The 9517-nt window shown below is 47.3% G+C and overlaps 1 protein-coding gene across 1 annotated transcript; it reads right to left on the reverse strand.

The window, feature by feature from the left end:
• Positions 1-507: 507 nt before the first annotated feature.
• On the reverse strand, positions 508-8147 carry LOC126524116 (uncharacterized). The gene is made up of 4 exons (XM_055067160.1): positions 8044-8147; positions 6843-7020; positions 6031-6108; positions 508-787 (listed from the first exon to the last, which is right to left on the reverse strand). The coding sequence occupies exons 1-4, from the start codon at positions 8097-8099 to the stop codon at positions 716-718; spliced, it is 384 nt and encodes a 127-aa protein (XP_054923135.1). The 5' UTR covers positions 8100-8147; the 3' UTR covers positions 508-715.
• Between the last annotated feature and the right edge of the window lie 1370 nt (positions 8148-9517).

The following is a 9517-nucleotide window of genomic DNA, read 5'->3' on the forward strand; positions in this document are numbered from 1 at the left end:
ATTCTCAGACACAGCTAACATAGAACATGTGCTCTGATGGTGCCCAGCCTTACGCGACGGCGTCACGTCATCCAAATGGGAGGCTGCCCTAAGCAGCCCCGATCTTGAAGCGCAACTACGGGTGCATCGTGCCCGCGACGCAGCACAGAGGCTCGGCCTTTCTGTGCCGACGTGGGAGCGGCCCGTTACATGCTGACGCGCATTCCGAACGACCAGAATGAAATTTTGCCATACCATACCATATGGGAAATATATTTTTTAAAGGTGCTTCATTATTGTTTCGAACGCCCAAATGAAGAAAATATTACAAAACATCAATAATTTGTCGGCTCATTGGCTTATGTACCTGAAATGGTTAAATTTTGCCTTATATTTTGTCGCTTACATTTATCTGCAACCATTAATTGCACTGTCGTCTTGGCTGTGTTGTGAAGGAGTCCGAGCTTTCGTTCAATTGATGCGCTCCCTTCCACATGACAATTCATTCTCTGCACAGATATTGAAAGATCGTAACTACATATATTCAAAGTCAATTTGGTACACGAGATGCGTAGTGCATGGAATAATTCTCGGCAAAGCGCCCATCTCGAGCCAGCCACGGAGGACCATGTGTGCTGGGCGACAGACTTCTGGCGGGATAGTCTGTTCGAAAGTGTAAACTTGGCTGTGGTGCTCGGCGACTGGTTGGTAATGTTGTGGACTGCGGGAACTTCCACTAGGTTTTCACGGGCTCCTGGACGCCGCTCGCACCGGCGGATGTTGTGTACTTCACCCGATGGTTGGAAAGCTGCGATTTTGGCAGAGCGCAGATAAGGAAAACGGACGAGTATAGATTCAGTGCACAAAAGGCAATGCATCAAAACAATGACGCGCAAGAAAGGCAGGGATGCAGAACAGTCCAGCAGAAAAAGAAGGCTAGCAGAAAGTTTTTAAAAATTAACCTTAATTCACAGAATGAGGCGGATGCAAAGGAGCGTCAGGCTTTCAGTAATAAGTGTTTCATAAGTAAAGTGTGGCTTAATTTAACCGTAGCTGCAGCTATTGCGTTGCAAAACGTTGACGGGCGAACTACACGACATAATGCGGCAGCCAATAGCCACAGAATTTCATGGGGCGTATCTGTTTCGGCAGTTGCACGAGTGCGATGAATGTAATGGCTGATTTAGGAACAACTTCAATAGCATTTCTGTAGAGTGCCTACGCACTCATATTTAAAACACCGTCAAAAAACACGGACAAGGGAAGACACAGGACGAGCGCTGTCCTTCTGAGATACCTACGCACTAATTGTAGCACATTCGTGATGGTTTGATTGCATTATCATTGGCATTTTTCGAACCATAGCAGCACCGCATAATATCAACAGCCCGTGTACACCACAGCGTCAGCCCACGTTCAGCCAATGGCTGAACGTGAAGTAAGCCCTATAAAGCGTTGGCTAACGCCGTCACCGGCAAGCGAATGTTCTGAATTTGGCGATTTACCTAAACATGACCGTCATGACAGGTGCCTTGAGCTTTGCTGCATCATCGGACCCTGGCGGTCAGGTCACCTGCATTTGTTTCACAAATATGAGTGACATTGAGGCCGCAATGATACTATATTGCCTTGAGCTATCCTTCTAGGGCGTCTAGCACGCCTGTTTTTATGCAGGCTGTCTTGCTTTTCATTTTCATCTACGTACTACATTTGGAGTAGCACGTGATGCCTGTCACTAAAAGAACCTCTCCAGTTATCACAAAATTTTGTGTTAACTCCTAATAGACTAACAGTTATCTGATATGCCCATTACAGGACATTCAAACATTTCTTTATTATTATTTTCAACTAGAATACCAACTGCACACCATCGATCTTAATAACTTCTGTCGTCGTCTTACTCTTACCGCTATGCCAATTACTCTTTAGTCCATTCATCGCTTTGAGATTTTCAGATTCCTTGTAATATTATTTCTTACTCTAGCGCTTTAACTGGCTGTCTGTGAACATACGACACAAGCTGCGCCGGCCTCAATGTCACTCATATGCTAAAAACTCTTTCGTAGCGTGTGAAACAAATGCAGGTGACCTGACCGCCAGCGTCCGATGATGCAGCAAAGCTCAGGGCACCTGTCATGACGGTCATGTTTAAGTAAATCGCCAAAGGTAGTGCAAGATAGCGCTCGGCGTGGTCATTCATCGCATTCTAGACTAGGTCTCTTTGCTAATAGAGGTGATTACGTCACTACGTCATCATAACAATAAACAAAGGACCGTAAAAAAAAGTCGCCGTTTCGCTGGAAAGTGCGAGCATCGATTGCGATAGTAAATTAGTACACACCTATACGAAGTAAGCATATTAGTTTTATCCGTTGTGTGAACAACCAAACATTCGCTTAATAACTGAATTAACAAGCACAGTGTCAGCGGCCACAAGCAAACGTGAAGACATCACACTCGATGAGCGCAGACACACGCTGTCAAAACGCTGGTGTGACCCAGCGCGGCAGCAGCAGCGAGCGAAGTGACCTTCATGCGGTCTATCGCTTCAACGCAAGAGTGGCGCGAATACAGCGCGTAGAAAATATGAGCCTACGCACATCCATTTCTATACTGGCGGACTTTTCTTGGCTATGAAGCGAAAGATGCGGGAACGGAGATTCTGCACATGACTGTGTTCATACGGCAATGTAGTCCGGGAGCACTCGGCGCCGGTTTCGGTTTCGGCAACCTCGCACAGCCACTTTGCTCAATGTAGATACAAGTAACTGGGCGTGAATCAATGTGTATTCACATCCCATATGTACCAAGCTCTGAACAGCCAGCACCGCAGCCTGCGTCGGAGCTCCGTAGCCCCTGTATGGCGTCGGTTAGAACTTGGGACGCGCAACCGACGCTGGCGTGGGTAGAGCCGGCGCAGCAGTCTGCTCGCTCACTCGTTTGTACCTGCCGATGGTTGCGATTCCCAGATGGGTTCGCTTGGTTTCCGTGCAGGCGCTGGAAAAACTTTTCTGTGTGCTTCAACAGTCTTTTGTTGCTAAAGTTGGTCAATAGACTTGTAGGAGAATTGATTGGCGGAACACCGAGCGACGAACACTCACCAGAAGACACGCGTGTCATTTCGCGTTTGATGAATGTGCAAAACGTGCGACGGTATCGGATGTGCGAGAACTCGAAAGAGTAAACTAAAAATACAATAAAATACCAATGTCTGACGGGCGAATGCTACGCATCATTTATAGTTAGGTGCTCTAAAATACAAAAAGAGCATTGTTTTCTATTTCGCACGTAAGAAAACGTGAGCAAAACTGCGGGACTACTTCCAGCAGCGGTGCAAGAGGCGCGCTTAGTTTCCGTAGCCGTAGCTTCATAGCCAAGAAACGCGCGCGGCCGTGCAAAGTGCACACTTGTAGGTGTCGAAGCCGCCTCCCCCTCCGTCCCGTGCTGCCTCCCCACTTTCCTCCATGTTGGTGGCGAGCTCCACCACTGGAAAAGCTGGCGCTACTGTCGGCGTGACGTGGCATGAGGGATCACGTGGACACAGCGCCGCGTGGCTGTTTCGGAGGCGCCGAAGCGAGCTGAAAACGAAAGTTTAAAGTCCCACCTCCACTGCGGTTCGGATTAAGTGGTGAGGCTTTCCCGTCTTCCGTGTCTGCTTGACAACAATTGAAAGCACTATAATAGGTAGCGGCTGCCTTTGGAGGCGTGCAGCATGGTAGGCTACTGCTCGGTACCGCAGTGCTGGACGTACGCAACAGGGCCCGGTGTCAGCCTTATTCACACGTAGCCGCAGGAGAAGAAGCTGCGTGAAGCTTCGCTCGCGAAACTTAGAACCAGTAAACAGCCATAGGCTACAACTCGAGTGTGCAGCAAGCACAAACGCGAGGAATATTTCTAATACGGCGTCGGGGATGCGATATTCAGTGAGTAGCACAAAGCGCGCACTGAGACGCTCGCCCACGTGCTGCCAGGCTAATGTCATGCGGTTTTGGTCTGTGAACTTGTTCATGCTAGATACTGGCAAGTTCACAGTAATGGAAAGGGAACCATAAAAAGCACATAAAAGAGGCATGACATATGGTCACACTTGTGTAGCACCAAACAGTGAAATGTACTGGATTAAATAAATGAATCAACGGGCAATTGCTCGCTGAGAAGACCAATAAACATACAGTGCGAGGCAACTTGAGAAATAATGGTATTCAAACGTTCTAGACGTTAGAAAACAAAAACAAAGATTCAATTATCGCGACGGGTCATCCGAAGTCGCCCTGGTAGGTGTTCAAGTCCATAGTTATAACGAAATTATTTTTGAAGAGCTCTGACAGTTTCCACACACCACTGGTTGCTTGTGTGTTGTGAAATGCTCATATGCTGCTGCCTAAAGCTCACGGCGCGATGCCAAAACGCGCTCACAGCGAAAGGGAAACGTGCGCGTACATGGATGCAGGCGCGCAGTCGGTCACCGCGAACCCGTGCGATAGCTGCATTGAGCCTCATTCTATTATGCTCCATTTAGTTATATTGACAGCCCACTATAAGAATATATTCCACATTGTTTGCTCAGAGCGTTTGCCTACCTTTCACGCAAGAAGCAAGACTCAATCGCGGCGACCACGCGCAGTGGTCGCCGCGATGGAGTCTCCCGAACCGGCTTCACTGTACGTGTTCGGTAAAGGGATAGCGTCTGTGAACGATTCTGTGCTTTCAGTTGGCCCAAGATTATTATTTCGACAATAAATATTTCCCTCGTTCTGCGAGTACTTACAGAAATGTTCAGGAGGGCTGCAGCGTGGTGTTCTTATTGAACGCCGTAAGCGAAACCTATGACGAGCGCGCCGCGTGATCCCTCATACTACGCAAGGGAGGTGCTTCCGACAGATGCCGACTCCGTGAGTCCTCGCCCCCAATATGGCGCGCGAGATTGACCCTAATGAAGCTGTGATCGCCAGTTCCCCTAGCGGCCGGTCGCGAAATGTGCAGTTCCGGCCGGAGCACAACACCGTCCCCCTCATCCCTCCGTCCCACCTCCGCCCCCCCTCCGGCCTCTCGCGCGGCGAATGACTGCATGTTTGCTCTCCGCTTTCTTCCTTCGCTCGTAACTTGCTTGCGGAATGTGTAATTGCCAAAATGCAGGCCTGATTGTTTACGCTGGATGAGAAGGAATTTACGATGTTTCATAACTGGACAAACCACAACCGTCACGAAAGCGTGATTTCATACTATTTTCAAGTGGGACATTACAATGATTGTAGCAGACTGAAAAACAGAGGAAAATTAGAAAATGGATGTTGACGTTACCAGTGCCTCGACGAAAACCCCAAGGAGTGGAATCACAAACTCGCATGATAGAAGAACCCATTTTGGCTGCGGAATAGATGCAGAAACAACGAACACAAATTGTCACATTGTCACCATCCCGTAGGAATGATGAACAATTAACGCTGTTGTATTCGCTCAATCACTGTTCTTGCCATGAGAGTCCAGCGTATGGTCGAAATATTCGTTCCCAAGTGCCAAGTCTCTTCCAACCAGCTGCGTTTCTGAAGAACTTTCCTAGCTCTGAACAGCAACCAGCGCACAAGGCGACGCATTCAGAAGAAAAGGTAAAAAAGATACGTGCAACATGGACGGTACAAACGTAAATGATTTTTTTTCTCCTATTCTCATAAGCGTTTGTGCATCGTTTCTACGTCCCCTTCTTTTGTGCATCAAAAGCTCGATATGAAGATGCTGATCTCTCATAAACAGTCTTGATATTTGTATATATGAGAACATCCTTAAATTAACGTCGAACATGGCTTCAGATGGGTTCCTTCGGGTTGTGCCTGCATTTCAGTAGCGGCAGCCATGAACGCCTATGAACATGAGCACTATATTGGTAGAATTAAAGAGTGCCAATCAAATGGAGCAGACTTCTTTTCACTTGCCGAGAACCATGAAACATCGTTATGCCTTCGCTTGCACAAGACGTAGATCGTTTATTATCAAGGAGGTTGAGCTCTGACACACTCAAGGCTGGTAAAGGTGCTAGAGCAACCATGCATGTACCTTTTCGGTGTTGACTTGCTGCCTCTTGTAGCGGAAGTCAGTTATCGGTTCGGGCGATGCCAGTGTCGTGGTCTCGCTCTTGAATGCAACAGTGCCGCAAGGAAATAATTATGTTGTGCTGCGCTAAAGCAAGGTTCATTAATTGCTGTGATATGAGGTGAACACAAAATTTACGAGAACTTAGAGATGCATAACCGTATTACGGTGAAAGTAATCAAATCAGAGAGCGATATGACAGCAATATTATGACTATGGTATGGGAGTATCAATTGAAATAAATTGCTGTACACCCTAATGCCGTACAACAGCTAAATTATCAGTCTAAAGACAATGCATTTCAAGAAGTGCATTGAAGGTTTCCTGCCTTAGAAGTCATACCACTCATGTACTGCACCCTAAGTGGGGCAGTTGCGGTATCAATAAATAAATAAATAAATAAATAAATAAATAAATAGCGCCACACCTCTAGGGAAACTGAGCGTATCTGCCATATATATAACGCCATATTCATGAGTTCTCAAGCACCTTGTTGGAATAGCTGTCAGTCTGCACGGGTAGGCGTCCCTCAACAGAGTATGCACAGTCTACTTCTGCTAAATAAGATTGAGCGCACTCTACAGGACTCACAGAACACTCACAAGAAAGCTCTATATGTGAGGCAAGCATTTTCTGCGGGATGTTTCACGCGGCCTCTTTAATCTTGAGACGTATTATAATAAAGCGAAGTTTGATGTCGACGCTCTTTCAATGTATTTAGTTACCTTCTCCTGACTTAGCCAAAGAACGAGAACCCCGCTGACTTGATAACTTACGAAGATTACTCCCAAGGCGAAGCCGACCGCCAGTACTGTTAGCAGGGCGACCACAATGGAAAGGACGAGTACGCTGCGACCCTCGGCGCGTCCCTTGCCGCCGTAGTGCACTACATCCGATGCGGCGGTTTCTCGGACCGATGCAGCTGAGCTGCTGAGCTCCAGTACGTAGACCGGCCTGCGGGGTGCAAGCGCCGAGACAAAAGCAAGCAGCAGTGTGAGCATGCGCGTTGACGGTGCGTGGTACAGGCAAAGCGAGCACAGGCGTCCACAGACCCTCCACTCCTCTTTGTTCTTTTGGCGGTATCCTTTTGCATGCAACCTTGCAACCTTTGAAAACTCTCTTCATTGACGTTACCGTCCTTTGAGGAAATTTGTACCAGTGGACCTAGTCGAAGGTTCGTGTTGCCCGAGCGGCAGCTCCGTTGTGTCTTCTGAACATCTCGTTTTTTTTCCTACTTGCCGATACGCAACTTCCTACAGGGATATTGAATTGTGGAGATTACCGTTCTTTCTCGTAGAAAGTGGTCGATGCGAATGAAATGTCATTGACAGTCATTGCCAATAATGTAGAAATTTCAACACAGACGAACCATTTGGTGACTTTATGAGCGACTAAGTGGTGCTAACGTTCATTTCGTGACGCCCAGTGGCAAACAAAAAAGAAATTAATTTAATTGAGGGGTTTTACGTACCTAAACCACCGTATAATATTAGGCACATCATAGTGAAAAACTGCAGACTGATTTTGACTAAATAAAAATTTCGGTGGCGGGTGTAACATTCACAGCGAGTATATACACTTTCTTCGTAACCGAACGCTTCGATGAGCACAGGCTTATAAGCACGCATTACAACAGCTCTGTACTACTCAAGCTATCGGTTTGCAAATCTCCTTTCGTGTCTCAGCAATTCTGCGTCGCTCAGTTTCAGTTACAGAGATAACAAAAAGCCTGCGTACTTTTACTTGTGACGAAACGCGCCGATTCCACCCCTTCCTCACTCTCAATCATGAAGGCGATAAATGTTCGGGCTAATACTTTATGGGCTTAACATTATTTATGACCTTAACATTGGTTGAAAGTGTCCGATGTACGACCGTCATTTCGCAACACTTCCCTTCTTAAAGGTCACTCCGCATGTCTGTGGACTTTGTGCACTCAGATCCAGATTTCTTAAGTAACACAAAGCTGGAACTGACCCGTCATCGCTGGCCCGTCGTTGGTCTTTACGACGCCAGAAGCGAGGCAACGGCATTTCTAAGGCTGTTTGTGTTGCTGTTGACTTCTAAATATCGCAGGTACCCACAAGGGCGGATTTCCTATGGGTAGCCGCAGAAACTGCAACGATATTTTCTTGCAAACTCATTGGTAAATAGTAGCAATCATTAAAAAATAGGACACGCAAATTAAATGACTGAAATCTCAATAAGCAGCTTTCTGATGGGGCCGCGAAAGAAAAAATGTATATCATGATAGCAAAAATAAAGAAGTAAGATGTTTTTCTTCCGTAAACAAGAGGAGCAACCCTTCTTTTGGTGATAATGATGATGAGACTCAAACAGTACGTAGTGGGGGATGACCCATGATTGGAGCGGTTGTAAAAAATAAAGTTAGAATACTAAATATAAAAATCAAGCAAGAAACTAGGTACCGCACAAGAAGAGAAAACTGTGTGAGCTAGAGAGAGAGAGAACTTTATTTGGTCCATTAAGGGTTTAGCGTTCGGTCTTCGTCTTCATCGCTGCAGACGCTTGACCTTCTTAGCAGGGTTGGGCCCCTAGTCCAGGGCTCCACTGAGCCGCGCTGCTTCGCTTGCGTGCTGCACCATTGCCCTTTGGGCAGCGAGCTCGCAGCTGGTGAGCCGGCTCTCCCACTGCTCCGCACTCGGGGTTTTGTGTTGGTAGAATGTGTAGTTACGTTTACACTCCCAGGTTATATGGTAAAGCGTGGGGGTTGCCCCGCACCACGGGCATGTGTTCCTAAATTGTGTAGGATACATCTTGCTTAGTATATGTAAGTTAAAGAAGGTTCCCGTTTGCAGCCTCCGCCAACTAGCTGCTTCTTGCTGTGTTAAGGCTTTGTGTGGCGGGGAGTATCTAATTTTTTTGCCTCTGTGGTAGTTCAGTAACTCTGAATAGCCGATCTCCACGGTGAAGTGCTGTCCCAGGGCGTGTGGCCGCTCGACTCGGTACGTGATCTGGCGAGCCAAACTGTCTGCCCTTTCATTTCCTTCTATCCCCGTGTGTGCCGGAATCCAGATTAGTCTGTGGGTTGCGGTGTGTCTGAGGTGTTCTGCCTTGCGGAGTACAGCTAAGGCAGCCCTGCAGATTCTACCCTTTGTGTAGTTCCTGCATGTCTCTTTTGAATCCGTTGAATCCGTTAAAATGACAATTGATTTGTCTTTTCGATAGCCCTCAGCCGCCGCCAGCGCAACAGCGACCTCCTCCGCTTCCACTATCCTGGCGCTACGTGTAGTTGCGCAGGTGATTAGCTTGCCTGCGTTGTCAACCACTACCGAAGTTGCCTTAATGTAATTTGTATGTCTATTCCATGGATACAGTGTTGTATCCGTGAAAACCGTGTTTTCTAGTTTGGCTAAATGCCTGTCCACATAATCTGCCCGCGCCTGCCTTCTCGCCGCGCCTGCCTTCTGCCAGTTCGGTGAAGGTGTTG

This window comes from Dermacentor andersoni, chromosome 3 (genome assembly GCF_023375885.2).
Source record: "Dermacentor andersoni chromosome 3, qqDerAnde1_hic_scaffold, whole genome shotgun sequence".
NCBI lineage: Eukaryota > Metazoa > Arthropoda > Arachnida > Ixodida > Ixodidae > Dermacentor > Dermacentor andersoni.